At 30.5% G+C, this 20,172-nt stretch overlaps 1 protein-coding gene across 1 annotated transcript; it reads left to right on the top strand.

Annotated features, from left to right (window-relative positions):
* Positions 1-5,098: 5,098 nt before the first annotated feature.
* LOC106683578 (odorant receptor 24a-like) lies at positions 5,099-15,927 on the top strand. The gene is made up of 5 exons (XM_067048212.1): positions 5,099-5,928; positions 10,058-10,157; positions 10,235-10,342; positions 15,002-15,157; positions 15,810-15,927. Exons 1-5 carry the CDS (start codon positions 5,099-5,101, stop codon positions 15,867-15,869), a joined length of 1,254 nt encoding a protein of 417 aa, XP_066904313.1. The 3' UTR covers positions 15,870-15,927.
* The last annotated feature ends 4,245 nt before the right edge of the window (positions 15,928-20,172 follow it).

The raw sequence follows: 20,172 nt of genomic DNA on the forward strand, positions 1-20,172 counted from the left end.
ATATATAGAAGATATATAGATAGAACATGAAGTGATACATGTATATTGTCTGCATTATTATTTCATAAAATACACATAAAAGTGGGATTTTTCTGTTGGCTCTACAGATCTTTGGCCACCCGCACCTGCCTTCTAAACGCCTGCCTATCTTGGGCTATTGCTTTCCAGTTTGCTGCATCCAGCTCTTTCACATCTTTGTTGATCCTGTTTATCCATCTGGTTTTTGGCCTTCCACGTAGTCTCTTGCCTACTATACTGGCGTTCATTGTTGTGTAGAGGCGTCCTGATGGATTGCTTTGAGCCATATGTCCCGCCCATTTTAACCTCTTTGCCTTCATGTCGTGAGGTATTGACTGAGCAGTCTCTGGAATCAGTTCACTGTTAGTTCTTCTCCTCCATGTGTTAAGGCTCTGATCATAGATCGCTCATGTAATCGTACGAAGTATTTTTCGATCTAATCTCTGGATTCCGCTTTCTAGTGTACCTGTTTGAGCGCAGGTCTCGCAGCCGTATATTGGAGCTGGCTTTATCATGGCATTGTACACTCTTAGTTTCAGATTTTTAGAGATAAAAGTGAATTTTAATTCAAATAAATTTAGATGGTGTTGCGAAAAGTAATAGAATGGAAGATATTCTGATAGTAATAGTTCTCCTATATTTTACCAACTTTTGAACAATTATCTCATCTTATAATTTTATTTAATATTAATTATATAAACTAAATAGTATTCACAAAGACAATGAAAACTTCAAATCATTGATTTCTACTGTTATATGCATGAAATGTTTAAAACTAAAGTCTGAACAAAAAATAAACATTTGCCTCGTAAGACTGATTTCAACCTACTGCACACACTTACGCGAATGCAAGAAAGAAAACTAAAAAGTCCCTAAGCCAAAACTTTACTAAAGATTAAATAATCTTCCTGATTTGAGCCCGATTACGTTACATACTGCCGACACATACAAACTCACTTTTATATGATCCTACAAAATAATTGAACTCACACACACTCATAACAAATTGGTCCTTAAATCACGAATGCCATTGGTGACCATTTTTAAAATTGTCCTTAACATCGAGGATAAGCTTTAAATAGTTTGAAGAAGACCGTCTCAATCTCTGACGACAACGTCGGTGAATTCGAATCTCCACTATTTTATGGATTACTATATATTATTGATGTTCTTAGCAAATCTTACTCTTCGCTTAAGGAAAAAAAGGCTGACGGTGGAATAGAAATAAATAATGAAAAAAAATTAGAAAATTTGTTTGTTGACAAATAGTTGTCAGAAATGATGTAACTGATCATATTGCTATAAAAAAAAATTAAAACTTTTGGTGATTCGATTTTTAAGAGGATTGTATTATAGTTCCACATAAAATATATTATCAATCAAAGAAAAATAGAATAAAAATATACATATAAATGTTTGACCGTATTTTTCTAAAGATGAAAGAATGAAACCATGAATTTCGCCCCACATAGAAGGGCTTCATCAGGGCTAAAAAGGCACAAAACAACTGAAAATATGTAGATAATAAGATACAGAGAAGTAAAATGTGGTGAGAATAACAATTATGTAAATATAATTCAAAAAATTATATATAAAAAAAAAAAATAAAAATAAGATGTGCAATAATAAGTATAAATAAAAATGAATTAACATAGGATATTAGATTTAAAGTTAACATGGCACTTAATAACACGTAAAATTGATTATTAAAGAATAAAAAAAACAGAAATATTGATGCAAAAAATTATAAATATTAAGAGACGGAAAACTAAGGAAATAAGATGAGAATATTTCAGTTTTATTTAACCTTCATTAGTTCACTTTTTTCTATCACATTATCTTATAGTAATACATATTTTTAGTTATTTTGTATGTTTTTTAGCCCTGATGAAGCCCTGTTAAGTGGGGCGAAACTTCGGCAAATAAATAGTTTTTTTGACTATTTTTTGCACCATTTTTACCACATAAAAGAATAAAAATAAAACAGGTTAAAATAAAAATTCTTACGTGAACGTCATAATAATATTTAAAAAATGATCACACCCATACTCTACTTACAATATTAAAACTCTCAACCTGAGGATCCCCGAGCCCACTCGATCCACCGCTATCAGGGGCGATTCCAGCGCTGCGTTTTCACCGCTTCATTGGAACGGAGTCAGTGTAAACTGAGTATGTCACGTGAGTAAGCACTGAAGCCAAAAGCACACTGTACATGAATTTAGATTCAGGGGATTGCTATGTGAAGAATCAGGAACTCCTATTGTCTAATTTACTTGATAATGATCGTGGTTCCAACCTTGGAGGTAGGTTGTAGGAATGGCCGGGGCTGGATAAGGATCAAACTAGGAGTTTTGGATGATTAGACACGTTTGTATGGAATTTTAAAAATTTGTTTGGGATAAGATTAAGGACATAGTAAGGTAATGATGTAGGATTCTGTTGGAAACATAATTATTATTCCAAAGAGTTGGAATTAAAAAGATTGGATACATTTGATGTTCAAAGGTGTTCTCCACAGTTCAAGTCTGAAGGTTGTATGGTCTGAGGATAGTCTTACAAATCAGAAGTTTATTATCTATTGGAAGATGAGAGGTTCTGCTTAGTAGTCGGTATAGTTGGCAGAATCGTCTGTTAAGGTCTTGTCTTTTAAGTCGTATGTTGGTTCCAGGTGAGACATGGCACTATGTTTCAGCTAGGTAAGGAATGTTATTTATAAGAACTAATGAACAGGAACTGCAACGTAGGGTAAAAGTCCCACAGGTGTATTTCGATTCATTAACTTGTATTCATTATTGGTTGCAATTGTTCGATATGGGTTAGGTATGTTTCGAGATTGGATAAGGTTGTTGCAGGATCAGGATGGGATGCTAAAATAGCTGTAACGTCCAGAAATGTTGCAGGGAGTAATGGGAATGTCAGCAGTGAAGAGGGTGTAGAAGGTTGGGTCATGCCCTCTGCTTCCATTATCTATGCCTTAGGGAAAACTTGCCTGGACAGGATAGATATTGGAGTACTCAAAGCCAATGCAAACTCGAAGAGCGATTTGATAGGTATAACTGGAGGATAATTTGAGCTACATGAAAAGCAATCCGGCCAAATCTAGTGCTATGCCTAGAAAGCACCCGAGCGATATTATTTCTTTTCAAAAGATGATTAGATAGCCCATTGGTGGCAAAGTTTCACAAAAGCCGGGGGTGTTTTTAAAAGATATTTTTAGTATCCTAAACAGAAGAAATGTTTATTAAAATTGTTGTGAACTCAACAAGGGGCTATCAGAACTCGAAGGATGTTAATTTTTACCACCTCTATTTAAGAAAATTTTTTAGTTTAAGTTCTAACAATTATCCTGGATAATTTATTACCATGAAGTTTTATTCATTTTAATAAGTTCTGAAGTATATAGTAAAGAGTTATAGGGTGTCATAGTTGTACCAAACGTAATGTTAGACGTGCGTATCTTTGAATGGTATTCTTTAGCAACATAACTATTTCTGGAAATAATTGAGAAATTGAACTCTTTAGTGGGGCGGGGGGCGGAGTATAAAATGTTTTCAAAAATTTAGAGGATGGGGGCAACTTCACAGAGTTGTTTCCTACGTTGATTTATTTTCTATTTTAAGAAGATAAAAAGAAAATAATCTGCCTTTACTAAACAATAGATTCCAATCAATTAATTCATGTATGCATTGTTACAGATTTATCTCCTTCACCCTATCCTTCGTCATTTGGTCAATCTCTTCTAGAATTACCTCCGAATTTCTATTCCTCAATCCATCTGCATATTTTCCGTTGATCAGCACAAGTATAATAGTGTAATTTAACTGTTTTAATTTAATGTGAAGAATCGATAAAATAGGGCTATTTTGAACTGAAATAATTGACTTGGGCAGAATAGCCTGCGTAAAGGTTTCTAAAATTGTGTATAAGTTTGACCTTGAGGATGATCGAATTGGCTGAAACGTCGGACTTTTAAATAAATATAAATTGTTTTGAGACTAAAACTAATTTTATTTAAACACAATTTCTTCACCTACTTTATAATGAAGCCACCAAAGACACGAAACTTTGACAAAAAATGTATGAAATAAATATATTAATATGAAATATTAATTTCAATATAAAACAAAAATACCTCTTAGAAGGAGAAAAAACAACATGTTATAAATTATTTTTTGAAAGTAGCATTATAGATATAGGTAAAAATAGGATAGTTATTCTAGCCAGGGACTTCGAAGGTATTTGGTGGATGATGTTCATTATTTTTGAAGGATGAAACAATTTAGAAGGAAAGGACATTTTTATTTATGCTTCAACATATTTAAAATGGACTGGATTAAGGATTTCGGGATCAAAGTTCTTATGAGATGTTCGCCGAATTTTTTCTTAACCTGAAATAGATGTACTTTCTTACATTCCAAAATTCCTAACCTACCCAAACCCTTCAGTTCATAACCTCTCAACTTTAATATTCCCTTATAATCCTCCTAGGAGTCTGGAAATAAACCAGGAGTTCTTATAACTCGAAGCAATAATTGGTGGTGGTTCCTTTCCAAGATTATCATGTGTGTTCATACTCTAACGTCTTTTGAAACATTGAAACATTTATCGCTTAGTTATTTACTTATTGTATTTTTTACACAGTTATAAATTTCAATAAATAATTTTTTTTTTTATTCACTAGATTACAAATGAGAACATCAGTTTTCCTTTTTTCAAACTTATTTTGTTTTTTAGAATTTAGCTGTTTACAACTTAAAAAAATAATAAATCAAGCTATAATATTATAGTAATGTTAAAAATATACGTATATTCAATCTTAGAAGTTTGCTAATTGATAAAAAAAAAAATAAATAGTTATAGAAGAGATGTCTTTTTTTTCATTGACGATCTGTTCTAATATGAATCTCCTTCGGATGAGCCGACAATTAATTAAACCCCAATTAATAAAAAGGACCTCATTGATTGTCAATTATTACCATTCTCATCTACCTACGGTAATTGGAACATTAATAAGGGAGGGTACAACCTCGACTCCAGTTTATATTAACCTGCGGAGGGGCCAGTCCAACAGAGAGCCATGAGCAGTCAACAGGGAATCGCGGACTCAGATGTTCTTGATGGACTAAGTATAAGATACCTCAAGTTCTTCGGCTTGTGGAGTGTCATCAACGAATACAGGACGACGGGGAAGAGAAACGGAATAATCAAATTGAAATTATTTATAACGCTGCTTCTCTCTATTCCGTACATCTTCAGTCAGTATCTCAGTTATTTCATTATCGAAGTGGACCTTCAGAAAGCTACATTTTTAAATTTGCATTCCTTACCAGCGCTGCAAATATGCTCTAAAGTTCTGGTGTTCTGGTTCCGTATCGACAACGTCTGCAAATTGTACAATCTGATAAGAAAGGATTTTTTGTCTTTGCCAGAACATAAGCGCGATGGAGCCAAGTGCATTTATATGAAGATTACAAAAACGTCTAATATGTTGTGCAAGGCTGCATTTATTGTAAATTCCAGTATAGTTGCACTTTACGTGATGCAGCCAGGGATATCCGTAGACTACATACTGCATCATACTGGCAACATGGCGGCCGTGAAGGGAGGAAGGCAGAAGATCATGCACGGATGGTATCCCCTTCCTATAGACCGATCTCCTTATTACGAAGCAATATTTGTTTACGAAACGATGCTTATCATATGGGATGGTATACTCCTCGCAGTCTACGATAGCCTTTTCTACCAACTTCTGATGTGTCTTTATGCACAGTTTACTGTACTTGGGTTCCACTTGTCTACATTGAAGATAGTGGCCAGTCAAGATCCCAACAGTAGATTAAATGACAGTAACTCTCCAATCTACAGAGAACTTTATAAAATTATAAAAGACCACAAGAAGCTCATCAGGTATTTCATAATTACTCACTAGCAAGGATTACTCCATATCAAATCAACTAATTTAGTTTGATACACTTTATCAAAAAAGATAAATTGAATAATATAAATATTCAGTGATAAGCACGATCCAAAATTTCAGTTTGAACTTTAAATTTAATTTCTCCTTTTTTTGTATATAAAAAAAAAATTTCCGGAGTCCTTATTCGTCTTCAGGTTAATTTCCTGCAAGTTACATGCAATAAATACAATGTAACACTAAATTATAAATATAATTAAACACTTTTCTTTTTTTAAAGTAATTTATTATTTTTATTTTTTTAAAAAATAAATAATGTAATTAGTATCTATTTTAGTCTCAAAACCTTTTGTTTTTCTTATAAGTCCGACGTTTCGGCCATCCTCAGGGACAATATACATAATACAATTTTGGAATTATATAATTTAGAAACTCTAACTCCATGCAGGCTATTCTGCCCAGGTCAAACTTTATTGATAATGTTTTTAAGGAATAGTGACAAATGATTTTAATTTTGGTTTTAAGTGAATATTAACTAATTAGAAATTGTTGTTTTGACCTGGGCAGAATAGCCTGCATGGAGGTAGAGTTTTTAAATTATATAATTCCAAAATTGTATTAAGTTGATTGTCCCTGAGGATGGCCGGATTGGCCGAAACGTCGGACTTATAAGAAATATAAAATGTTTTGAGACTAAAATGGATATTAATTAAATTATTTTTTAAAAACAATTTACCAGTCTCAAGAAAGTGTTTAAGATTATAAATTTAGTAATTTATAATTTACTATAAACTATGTGTACCGTTACTTAATTATGAGGTGTGAAAGATCCAATGTTAAGTGACTGTCCATATAAATTAAACATAAAATTTATATGAATAATTAGGACTATGTATTTTATAAATAATGCAATTCTGAAGAAAGGAAAACGACTCCGAAACGTCAATAAAAAATATATAGAGGAAAAAACAATTTCACAATTAATCATATAGTAAGTTAAAAAAAAGTTTACAATTTTTCTTTTCACTGTTAGCCCATTATTAACGGGACAGTAAGTGTTGTAAAATTCATTCTCTTGTGGAATTTGTTTGAATAAAAAATACTGAGTTTAAGACAACCAAGAATACTCTCCAGGTGTTTCGGAGTAGTATCATGAGGCGTATTGGGACACATTATTTTTTACGAAGATCAAAAACTGACTACATCCATACAACACTTGGACAGAAATAGGATTCGTCTCGCAGAAGCACATGAAATGCTTTGATCGTCTCCAACACCATATTAACCCATTTTTCCAGGACATTACCATACACAGGACGCCCACAGAGGTGGTACAGGTGGTAAACACACATGAACAGTCTCAGACTCGACTGAGGACAACTAACTGATTACTGACAAGACAACTGCTGAGCCCACGATCAGATAGCTACACAAGCCTGTTTTTCCTATCTATATCAGTCATGTTTCCTTTCCTCAGTCTCCTCTTACAATTATTCAAATGCAGTAAAAGAGATTATTTTCATCAAATCTATCTCCCTTTTCCTAATATCAAACTATACACATCCATGGGGCTAAGAAATAAAAAAAAAATCTAAAACAAAGTGGTTGCTCACAAAAACTGTATATCTAAAGTAAGGAATATCCGTTTTCAAATAACTTTATAAGTAAAAAAATAAAATGAAAATGAAGAGAGAAAGAAATTTATTCATTCATGCTGCCCAAATACATCGGGTTGCTATATTACACAGCATACTGATCAATCCGTGACTGGACAAATATAAGTTACATATTTTTAGATGATATAATATAATAGATAGAACAATTTTTTTTCTTCCACAGTTTTATTTTTACAATTAATACCAGTCTACAAATAAACTACAAGTTTTTCGATTTATTCCTTCTTTTTTTTCCCCTTCTATTTCACAACCCCTATTTCATTTGATCAACAAATTCCCCTATATAACGAATATTAAAATATCTAAAATAATAAAATAATAACTTAAACAACAAATAAGATATGCGATGCATGCATGCCATCCCACTTCTGGATAAACTCCCATACTCATTAATTTCCATGCATGTGGCAGTGACTATCAATGGTTGGTTTAATATGGATTGTTATTATTTGTTTTTATTAAAGAATATATATTTCCAGTTATTTAGAAATGCATCTCAGTTATTCCTTCACCCGGGAGAGGTGTAGCCTTGAGCATTTTGCTCATGTTGGGAAATAAACGTTAATATTTTCTGGTTGTTGTTGTTGTTGTCTGAGGTCATCAACGCCCATGTTTTTGTGCTTTATAATTCTATTTCATTTATATTTATAATTCTATTTCACTTTATTTTTCTCTTTAAATAATTACGAAAGAAAATTTAAACAATTACTTCTTTTGGTATTTTTTATTACGTATAACAGATTTTCTGGTTTAAATCTTATTCAAAAGGCCATTTCCTTTTATGAAAACTAAAACCATTTCCACGTTCTTCTGGTCATCATTCAGAGCATCCAATACACTCGGCTCCACTCCCAATCTATTCAAGTTCGCAGAATAGAATGACATTTCTCAAATATGTGACTGATCAATAATACACTGTTGCAGTATTGACATTTTGGCGGTGGCTGCTTACTGATCAGATATTTATGAGTTAAACTTGTATGACCTATTCTCAATCTGGCAATATGTGGTCCATGGTTTAATCGTTTTTAATTTGCTTGGTGGGCTTTCATCCCACATGGCTTGCCAACTAGATCGTATTTCATTTTTCATCGGAAGACTTATTTCTTGTGGTATCAGAATGGCCGCGCCCTGACCTGGAAGAGCAAGTGCTTGTTTAGCTGCAATGTCCGCCAGTTCATTTCTAGCGATACCCACCTAACCCGGCACCCATAGAAAGAAAAGAGTTTTTTCCAAGTTTTCGAGCATGTTGGTACAATTGTGAATTTTTCTAGTATTTCATCTGTTTTGTTTATACTTTTGTCTATCTTCTGTTAACCCTTTGAAGTTGTTATTGCCACTTTTTTATGTTACTCTCTCTTTTACCGCATATACTCAATTCGGTTTTGCTCTGGCCTCCTCGCTACTAACTGAGCATTTTTCTCACCAGTACATTCCTAACGTGACATCTTTTTTTCTCATCTGAGCATTTTGCTCACTTAGACACCTCCTGCATTTTTTATTTTAAATCATGAGCTGGACATACGGAGTTGAGCTTTGGGGCTCCACTAAACCATCAAATTCCTCCAGAATCCAATCCTTACAGTCCAAAATCCTTCGTGAAATCCTTAATGCTCCTTACTTTGTCACAAATCAAGTCATCCATCAGGACCTCAATATTCCATATGTTGCCGATTTGGCCAGAACTAGATACCGTTCCTTCCATAATAAACTTCTCAACCACCCAAATTCACTTGTTTCTAACCTGGCTTCTCCTTCATTACCTAATAATCCTCCTGGGCGTCTGAAACGAAGATGGCCTCGAGATCTTCTCCTCTAGAAATGTTATTGGAGTTCTATCAGTGGGTAGATTCTCCACATGTTTTTATCATGTTACTATGTCACCTACAGCAAATTTACTTGTTGTATATATGTGTATACAGTTGTAAATAACAATAAATAAATTATTTAAAAAAAAAAAAAAATCATGAGACGAGTCAAGATCTTAAATCTTTTACGAAATCTGGATTCTTCAGCCCCTAATGGAAGACCTAAAATTTGCAATTTCAATTTCAAATTACATATAAAGTAATTTTAGTCCAAATCCTTTACCGTGAGATAAATGCTCACGGGACACCTCTTAGGGGACAAAAAGTAGAACACTCCTGCCGGTTTAATAATTGGGCTTCTAATAAATTAAAAAAGATATAATTCCATAGAAGAAGATTATAATAATATTTCTTAAATTATTTTTAATGTCTTTATTTTAATTAATTCTTCCTAATTATTTCGGGGTCCGTTTGATATCTTCAGGATTCTGTTACTTTTTCTTAAGTATCCTTACTGAATATATTGATAGGTATATTTCGTGTATGTTTATATCCATGGATCCAGGATATACACGATGTACAAATCATTGGTTGATTTGATATGAATTAATAATTTTTCTTTTTTAATTTATTTTCAGTTACGCTAATGAACTTAGAAGCATTTATAACCCCCTAGTAACTATCATACTAGGAATGGGAATTTTCGTATTGATTATTGCAGTTTTTCAATTTTTGTTTGTAAGTAATTTTTAATTTTAATAACTAAATTTATTTATAAATAAGTACATTAAATTAATTATAAATGTTGTTATCAGGGAGGTACAAGAAGCCCCTTGTTCATATTTAGGTCTTTGCTGTTTTTGGTCTATCAAGGGATTGAAGTCTCTATGTTCTGCTTCGGGTCTTCATCCATTGAGAAGGCGGTAAGTCATGCCAATTAGATTTAACCTTCGCTACATAAAAAAATATATATTTTATAAAAAAATGTAATTGATATATTGATAAAGGTAATATTAAGAATCGTATCACTTATCCAAAGTTAATATTTGTGGCAAGTAAATAAGAACATAAATATTTAACAATACGATGCATAAATAAATTTTATACTTTTTTTTTTTTTTTAGTAATATGTGTTATTATATTAATTTTTATTAATATATTCTTGTTTGAGAGTGGTTTAGTTTATTTAAAAACAAATTTGATCCTTTTTTTCTCAACTTTATTCTTCTCAAAACCAACAACCAAAACAAAACTTGAAGGTAGGTTCTGTTTAAAGTTTGCTAATGTAAATGAAAGAAAAAAAAGAAGTGGTAGTACAAGTTTTAAATTTAAGAAATAGTTATATAGAAGAAGTTAGAGATGGGACAAAGGCAATTATCCGGCATTTTTAAGAATTTTAAAAGAGAAAATGACAACAAAATAAAGGTATCCTTGAAAAGGACCTGAGGGTCGAAACGTTGGAAGGTTTTGAAAAGAATAAAGTTGAGAAAAAAGGATCAAATTTGTTTTTAAATAAATGTGTTATTATATTTTTACTATAATATGAAAAATATAGTAAGGGGAAATTTATTGATCATCAAATATTTCCAATTCCAGTTTTTGACATGTGTTCATCACATCTTAACTCAAAATAGTTTATAAAACTTACAATTTACTGTGCCTTGTATTTATTATACTTACATCCAAGTGATCTTCACAAAAATATAATCTATTGCTTAGATTCGTTTATATTTCTAGGTAGTCCAGAAATATGGGTTTATGGAAATGGTATAAGGAAATATGGGTTTATGGAAATAGTATATGGAAATATGGGTTTATGGAAATGGTATATGGAAATATGGGTTTATGGAAATAGTATGTGGAAATATGGGTTTATGGAAATGGTATGTGGAAATATGGGTTTATGGAAATGGTATATAGAAATATGGGTAGTCCGTTTATATTTCCAGTATGTCACAAAATAATTTATGATTTACACAACTAATTACAATTATATGAATTTTTACAAAAATTTAGATAGTAATTATTCCTACTCTGATTAGGTAATAGTCATATGCTAAAAAAAACAACATATTTTTATATTGAACACTAAATATTTGTGTACCAGTGATGTGGTGAGAGGGATGCGCTGGGATCTCTTGAGCTCTGCTCTACCCCTCACACGTGAGGAATAGAGTGGGGTCAGGGATCCTCAGGTCGATTGTGTAAATATTGTATTTAAGAGTGTAAATGTGCCTAGAGATTCTTTTATTTTATTTATTTATTTTTTCATGCACATAGTTTGATTGTATTCATTTTCTTTATCCTTCTGAGAGATTTTATTTATTTTTATGTACTTTTTTCATTCTTATTTTATTTTAGTAAGAATGTGATCATTTATCACTATTACCTATTGCCCACAACGGTGTCGCAGATTGTTATGTCTATAAATAGAGTTCGATTATAAAAAAAATATATTTATGCATTTTTTCAAGTTGTTTGGATCAGACGTTTTGGTTGTATAAGGGTAATCTGATCGCGAAAAAAGAAATTTTTTCATTTCACTACCTCAGCCAACTATAGTTTTAAAATCCCATAGCATTAAAATGTATTTGAATGCAATAATATTATTTTTATAATACTTTTATTCTTGGCGCAATTGAACTGACTACTATCAACGACACCGACCTTTAATAGGTTAGGAATTTTAGAGAAATTAATCCTGCAATTTTACTTTGAAGACTATCTTGAAAATTGTCATCATATATCCCAGTTCAAATATATTAGTTTCTCACATAAACTAGTTTATTACAATGTAGGTTTGTTGCCTGATTAAAAGTTCAAAACTGTTATAAGTAGGTTTTGTTGATAGTGAGATTCAGTTTAATTGTGTAAAAAAAAAAAAGTGCTTTACAATTAATATTAATGCGTTAAAAGTATATATTTTTATTATTGATTTGAGCAACTACACTACATAGTAATAAACTATTTTAGTGAATATGACAAATCGATGATATGATTGCCTCCGTGATAATGGAATAAAGGCTGAAACGTCAAAGAGGTAATAAAATATGTTGAGAGTATAGGATCAAAATAATTTGGGTTTTATTCTCAAAATATATTGAAAATCTACTATCTAGGTATGTTATATTATTGGTGAATAATGTTGTTGTTATAAGTGTTAAAAATGAATATATAATATAAGCTGTTAAATATTTAGATGTCCTTGAAGAAGGCTAAAATGGCCGAAACGTTGGACTGCTGAAATAAAAAGTGTTGAGACAAAAAAGGATACTAATTTTGATTTATTTAATAAATAATTACCTTGTCTCGAGATATTGAAATAATATAATTATTGAAAATCTACTTTAAGATAATACAAATCTATCAAGGCGGTACCTAATACTAAAACATAACTAAACGTATAACCAAGGAGGAGCAATAATATGGTATTTTGTAAAGAATCTTATGTTGCTTATTTAATAATGGTATTAATGGTTTTTTTATGGTTTTAAATTTGGTTAAATCTGGCTGGAAAAGATCAAAAATATGAACGAGTCTATATAATAGATTATAATTTTGTGAAGATCACTTCGATGTGGGTATAATACATGGCACAAATTATTAGTTTATTAGAAGTCATATTTATTCTGAAAGACTACTTGAAGTAGTTAAAAACAAAATGATTTTACCCTCCAGTTCTATAAAATCTCTAACCACTCAAACCCCCTAGTTTCTAATCCTGCATCCTCTTCCATTCCTGACAATCCTCCGAGGCGCCTGAAAAGAAGATGGCCACGAGCCCAGCTAATGTAAAATGTCATTAGAGTGCTACCAATGGGTAGTTTCTCTACACGCCTGTAACGCTCCAATTTAACTTAGATCAGATTTACTAAATGTATTATAATGTACAGTTGTAAATAGCAATAAATAAATATTAAAAAAAAAGTTCTATAAAATATTCCATGGTTGATTTGAAAAAAAAATAATGGAAATTCTTTAAACACAAAAAAACTTGATGATTTAAAAACAGCTAAACAATTGTGAATCGCTAAATCAGTATTGTTTGTTTATGTCACATATCAAACTGGTAAAAAAATTACAAAACATTGATTTTAAAACTAAAATTATAAATTAATTCTGTACCTACATTATTAAAACATATATTAGTAAAAGAGCCAGTGTTATATCACCTCAATTTTTAAATGAAATTTGATATGAGTCTGCCAAGTATAGGTAGGTGGAATAAAAAATGGTGGCTGTTTCAAAAGGACAAAAAAAAAATTCATTCAGAGCTCTATATCTTTAAAACTACCGACAGCAGAAAATCTAAGAGAAAATTATTTAAAGAAGAGTAAATTTGTTAAAATATGAGCCATAATAGATCTATTTACGTCCGATAGTTCTCGAGATATATACTTTTAAAATGCAACATTTCATAAAACTGTACTGAAAAATTAGTTAGTCTATTTTGAGAAATCTATATCTCAGGAACTATGTGACGTACAGATGTCTATTAGCACTCAAATTAAAGCTAGTTTATGTACTTTATGACCCTTACCTTCGAAGGAACTGTAGGTTTCATGACATTTGCTAAAATAAATTGATTTATAGTAGTTCAGACAATAAGTTTGATTTATGAAAAACTGTATTCCAGAAACCATAAGACGTACAGCACTTAAATTAAAGCTGGTTAAATTTATCATAAAATAGTTTTTAACCTTTATCATTGTATGAGTAGTAGGTTTTATGATATTTGACAAAATAAACTCACAAAACGTTATTTTCTAGTTTTTTGGATAAAATATTTGATTTTTGAAAAAATATATGTCTAGAACTATAAGACGTGCATATGTCTGCAAGAACTCAAAATAAAGTAAATTTAACTTACTATAAAGTAGATTATGAGATATATTTTCGTAGAGGTAAAATTTTTTAAGATATTTGCATATAAATATAAGTTTGGCTCATGAATATTTGTCGGAACAACTATAAATCAATTTATTTTAGCAAATATCATGAAAACTACTTTTCCTGCGAAGGTAAAGGTCGTATACTTCTTTATAGTCAATTATTATACACTAATTACTGATCTTTAAGTACATGATTTTTAAAAAAAGATATATATCGAGAACTATTGAACGTAAATAGCTCTATTAGGGCTGATATTTCAGTAAATTTACTCTTCTTTAAATATTATCCTCTTAGGGTTTCTATTATTGTTTGTAATTTTAAAGATATCGAGCTCCGTTATTTAAGGTTTTGAAACAGCCGCAATTTTTTATTCCCCTACCTATGCTTGGCACACTCATCAGTTTTGACTAGTAATTATACTTAGTTTTTATTACAGTAATAAAAAATTGGGGTGAAATAGCTGCCTTTTATTCTTCCTGGCTCTTGTACTATATGATTTGGTTTCTGAATTTACTGACAATAATATTAAGATTATTTTAAATTTTTATGTTGCTATACCCTATTATTAAAAGGTTCTATTGATTTTTTCTAAAAGGTCGTAGGGCTTAATTTTATATCAATACTGCCAACTAATAATCTCCTTGGGATAATCTTTCATAAATAAATGTTAACTCATGTTTCGCAGACAGAGCTCTGACCTACAGTTCGCCATCTACAGCAGTGACTGGTACAAGGCAGACATCAAGTTCAGGAAGACCGCGCAGATGATGATGATGAGGGCTAGGAAAGGGGTGACCCTCACTGCACTAAGGATGTATCCTGTCAACGTGGAAACGATTATGTCTGTGAGTCAGCTCACTTATTTACTTTCAAAATCTTAAATAATTTCACACAACGTAGATCATGAAATTCCTTAACTAGACAAACCCATTTTTCAATTTTAATTCTTTGATTTAAAAAACTCTTAAAATCAGTACTGTTTGGTAGATTAAAAAAAAAACCTATAATTTAACTATCAAAACATAATAGGTTTTTCTTTATGATTAATTTCCGAGTGTAATTCAACTTCTGAGAGTAATTCACTTTTTCTTTTCTTCATTCCTGGAGTTTAAGAGTATTTCTTGTTACAAGATGCATTCGATTTTTTATTTTTTATTTATGTTTGTTTTTTGTTCTTTCATGTTAATATTCCTAATATTATAGTAATAACATGTTTCAATGTTAACGCCGCATTGTATAAATAGGGAAGTTGTGGTTCGGCATGGAGTATGTACAATTTTCAAATAAACTACTTTGCATATAGATACTATGCAGAGGAAAAGAAAAAAAACTTTAGTATAAGATTAAATTTTAAAAATACATTTTCATTGCACTTTGAAAAACCAAATTAAGTAATAGTACAATAAATATCTTTACTAAATTAGGAGATATTTAATTTTATTGTTTGGCATTCCTTATTATAAATTTTATTCTTTGTTTATTTATTTGTTTTTTCAGATTTTACAGTTTACCTACTCAGTCACTGCCCTGATGTCGCGAAAGGCTGAAATAAAATAATAATTAAATAAAGTATGTTTCTTGTTAAGGTTTGAAGTAGATAGATAATTTTTATAGCTTATTATAGAGTATTAATAGAAAATTAGATTGTACTAAAATTCCAATAAAATACTTTCATTGTTTTGTTATTTATGTTTCCTATTCCCATAGACAAATATCAGTTTGTGTAATGATATTTATTTTATTATTTACGTCCTAGAATCTTTGGCAAATGAGTCCTTACAAAACGAAGCTGCGAGACTGCAATGTGTTCTTAATTGAGAATAATACAATAGAAGGAAAAAACACCTTACAACATATATAGAGAGGAAGTTGATTTTCAGGCCTCCGTATTCATATTTACTTAAGTATATACGGTGAATATAACAGTGGGTGGCTCAGTGATAAGGCACTGTACTACTAACTCCAAGGATTCCGGTTCAAATTTATTTTATCATAATAAGGTATATCTGGGCCCTATTTCATAATAAAGTACAAACTAACACTATTAGTCTTCAAGATTTATCTCAAATCAATAACACAGACTTGTACAATAGAAACTTGTACTTTAGTATTTTGTAATTCCTGTAATATCACTAATAGCCATCCCTATCATGAAAGACATTAGTATTAGTATTATTACCACATAAGTTTTTACACTTGTACTATGAACTAATACTATTAGCTTTCATTATGAAACAGGGCCCAGGACTTACTGATTTGGGGCTCCACTAAGCTAATGAATCCATCATATCCAAAATCCTTAATGCTCCTTACTTCGTCACAAATCAAGTCATCCATCAGGACCTCAATGTTCTATATGTTACCGAATTGGTCAGAACCAGATACCATTCCTTCCATGATAATCTTCCCAACCGCCTAAACCCACAACATTCAAACCTGAACAGAAGATGGTCTCGAGATCTTTTCCTCTAGAAATGTTATTAAAGTTCAATTAATAGGTATATTCTTAACATGTCTGTATCATGCCATTGTATAACTAACATCAAATTCACTCGTTTACATTTGAATAAAATTATGAATATCATTAAATAAATTTTAAAAATCACATGCTACGTCAGTGTTGCTGTTAGTGTTTAGTGTATTGAAATCCTCAATCAAAAGCTTGCCTCCAACCGGTTAAGATATGCACTGAAGATAAATATTTGTAGGTTGGAAATTTTGATTTAATAAAAAAATATATAAACTTAAAAAAAAATTGGCATCATTCAGCCGGGTTTGACGCCGTTTTTCAATTTCAGGCACTTTTTAAAATATTACTTAATTTAACTATTTAATTTTTTTTTCTTCAGGGTACGAAAAAAAACTATAATAATCAAACCTATTTGGACATTTGGAATTGAGCTATGATGCTCTATTAAATTCCCACCGTATCCGATCCTTAAAATCCAAAATCCTCAATAAAATACTTGATGTTCCTTATTAAGTCACAAATAAATTCATCCAGAAAGATCTCAATAACCCATTCGCTGCAGATTTGTCCAGAATTAGATATAACTCCTTTCATTCCAAAATCCTTACCTACCCAAACCCATTAGTTTTTAATCTCTGATTCTTAATGATCTCTGATAATCCCCTGAGGCGTCTGAAAAAAAGATGGCTAAGTGATCTAATTTAAAGCAACGATTTAAGTTCAAGGGTGGTTTCTTCTCTAGATTATCATGTGTACTGAAACATTTATCACATTTTCTTATTGGATTAGATTCAGCCTGAAATAGACTCATTAGTTCTTACTTTCTGACCCTTAACAATCCCTGATAATCCTCCGTGGCGTCTGAAAAGAAGATAGCTATGAGATCTTATAATTTAAAGCAATGATTAAAATATCTCCATTGGGTGGTTCCTACCGAAGATTATCATTTTTTATGAAATATTTATCAAATTTACTTAATGTATTTTTTTATACAATTTTAAAATTGCAAAAAATAAATTAAAAATCGTTGGTAATGTTTTGTGTTATTCAATTTAAAACTAATACACAAATTTTACAAACTTTGTCAAATGCAGATCAACTATATTCAATTGACGATGTAGAATCTTTTATTTGAACAGAAAATTCTAGTAAATATATAAATCTTCAACTTTTCAAAATTATTTAGGTATGCATTATGCAAGAACAATGCGGTGCAATCAATCTAAATGGTCAATGCATGCAAGTTGTATAACAGAAGTATCTATCAAATATTATGCAAAGCATTTTCAGCAAGAATCTTATTTGAATGACAATGGCTGCTCTCTTTATAGGATCTGGGTTGTCCAACTTACGAAGCTCAAGGGTCAAAATAAAAAACTTGAACGATGTTTTGGGCCATATAATAATTACATATTTTAAATTTTATATGATGAATGGAATATGGTCCGGGTGCGGTCAAAAAAACTCAAATAGTAAATGATTATACTACTTTATTGAGCCAACGTTTCGCCCCACGTTGCAGGGCTTCGTCAGGGCTAAAAAAGATACAAACACTTGACATAGTTACAAAAAAAAAAAAAGAAAAAACATAAGTGGAAAATAACAGGGGTATACAATGAAAAGTAAAGTATAATAAGAAAAATTAAAGGTTGTAAACAGTAAATGAAAAGGGTAATAGTAACAGATAGATAAGAGATAAAATATTAAAGAAAGTACAAAATAACAGAAGAAATATTAAAGAAAGTACAAAATAAGAGATGAAAAAAGAAAAGAATAAAACCCTATTATGAGATCCTAAATTTTAATGATCCTTTAAATTTTATACTTTACAGTGTCAATTAGGTTCATTTGTAAAACCTACTGTATTTTTTTTCTATATAGTATTAAATTTAATGAATGAAAAATATTACAATGTTCACATTTATATGAGATTATATGCCTAGCAACCGTGAAGATGTTGATTATTCGTTACCTAATTAACTGGACCTATCAATTTCTTCACGATAAGTACAGATATTAAGTCTATAGATGAGAACGAGTAATGATACAGATTATGTTCATTTATCATTTATTTTTATACGATATTTTTTTCTTATATTATATCTATATGGAAATAAAAAAATGATAATAATATTATAATTTTTCGAGGGATTAAGTTTGTGGTTACTGCATAAAGCCAGATAATCCGCAGTTGTAATTTTATGTATAAAAAAAAATGGATTTATTTTTATATACACCTCCCTTTTACCTGGGGAAAGTCTAATTTATATTACATCAATACTTACTGATGTTTTGTCTCTCCTTTTCCAATATTTCTTTATTTAAAAATTATTTATACTACACTGACGAAGTCCTCAGTCACTGCAAATTTGAAAACCAATGGAATAACAATATGATAATACAAACATTTAACAAACATTATTTATATACTAATTAAAAAATATATATATAGATTACCCTATTATTACAATAATATCCTGTCTCTCTATGTCTAAAATCCATAAATTTTACTTCGTCAATTGTATTTGAACATAAAATATTTCGGGAAACAACCAGCTTTCTCCTTAGTAGAGAGAGAGAAATATTTTATTTATCTATGCTGCCTAAATACATTAGGTTGCTATCTCACACAGCATACTTATCAATCCGTAATCGGGCATATATAAATTACACATACATAGTATAATCAGAAAAAAAAGAGATTTATTATTGTATCTCTTTTTTTTATAATAAAGAATTTTTATTTTCCCTACAGTTACCTTTTACAATCAATTTCGGTCTGTACAACAAATACAAATGTTTCATTTCACTCCTATTTTTCTTTCTCATTTCTGCTTCTACATTTTTTCAATTCACCCGATCAACAAATTTGCTCTCCGGAATTCACCCTCCTAGATCATCTTCAGTGACCCGCTAAACAAATTCGATATTAGACGGTAATGTGAGATCAGACCATCATTTATAGTCACAGCAGTAGATCAGTTTACCAAAAACAAACGAATAGATACATTTTACGAGAATAAGACATAGATAACACATATATTAAAAGGAAAATATAATAAAAAATATGGATAAATAAGTTTCAAAAAACAAAAAAAAAAAATAGTATTAATAAAATAAAATAATTTAATGAATAAATAGTTAAAACATCATATCTTTATCTTATATAACAAGATATCTTTATCAAGTTGATCTTCGTCCTAATCTTTGAGTTGTTTGCATTTTGCTGAGCTTAATTTTTTTATGGTATTACCACTTAAAAGTATTCCCAAATATGTTAAAGCATTGTGTACCTATATTTCATAATCAGGTAAAAATTAAAAATAAGAAGGTAAAATGACTAAAAATTTAGGTAACATTTTTGAATAATTTTGATTTCTTCTGTTAACT

The sequence above is a fragment of the Halyomorpha halys genome, unplaced genomic scaffold, assembly GCF_000696795.3.
Source record: "Halyomorpha halys isolate HHAL.00 unplaced genomic scaffold, Hhal_1.1 Scaffold28.1, whole genome shotgun sequence".
Lineage (NCBI taxonomy): Eukaryota > Metazoa > Arthropoda > Insecta > Hemiptera > Pentatomidae > Halyomorpha > Halyomorpha halys.

What these genes read in the sequence shown, in the direction of transcription:
- LOC106683578 (XM_067048212.1), top strand. Translation starts at nt 5,099, where the DNA reads ATGAGCAGTCAACAGGGAATCGCGGACTCAGATGTTCTTGATGGACTA. An exon ending in GACCACAAGAAGCTCATCAG is followed by an intron (nt 5,929 to 10,057) that starts GTATTTCATAAT and finishes ATTTATTTTCAG; the next exon opens with TTACGCTAATGAACTTAGAA. An exon ending in CTTCATCCATTGAGAAGGCG is followed by an intron (nt 10,343 to 15,001) that starts GTAAGTCATGCC and finishes TTTCGCAGACAG; the next exon opens with AGCTCTGACCTACAGTTCGC.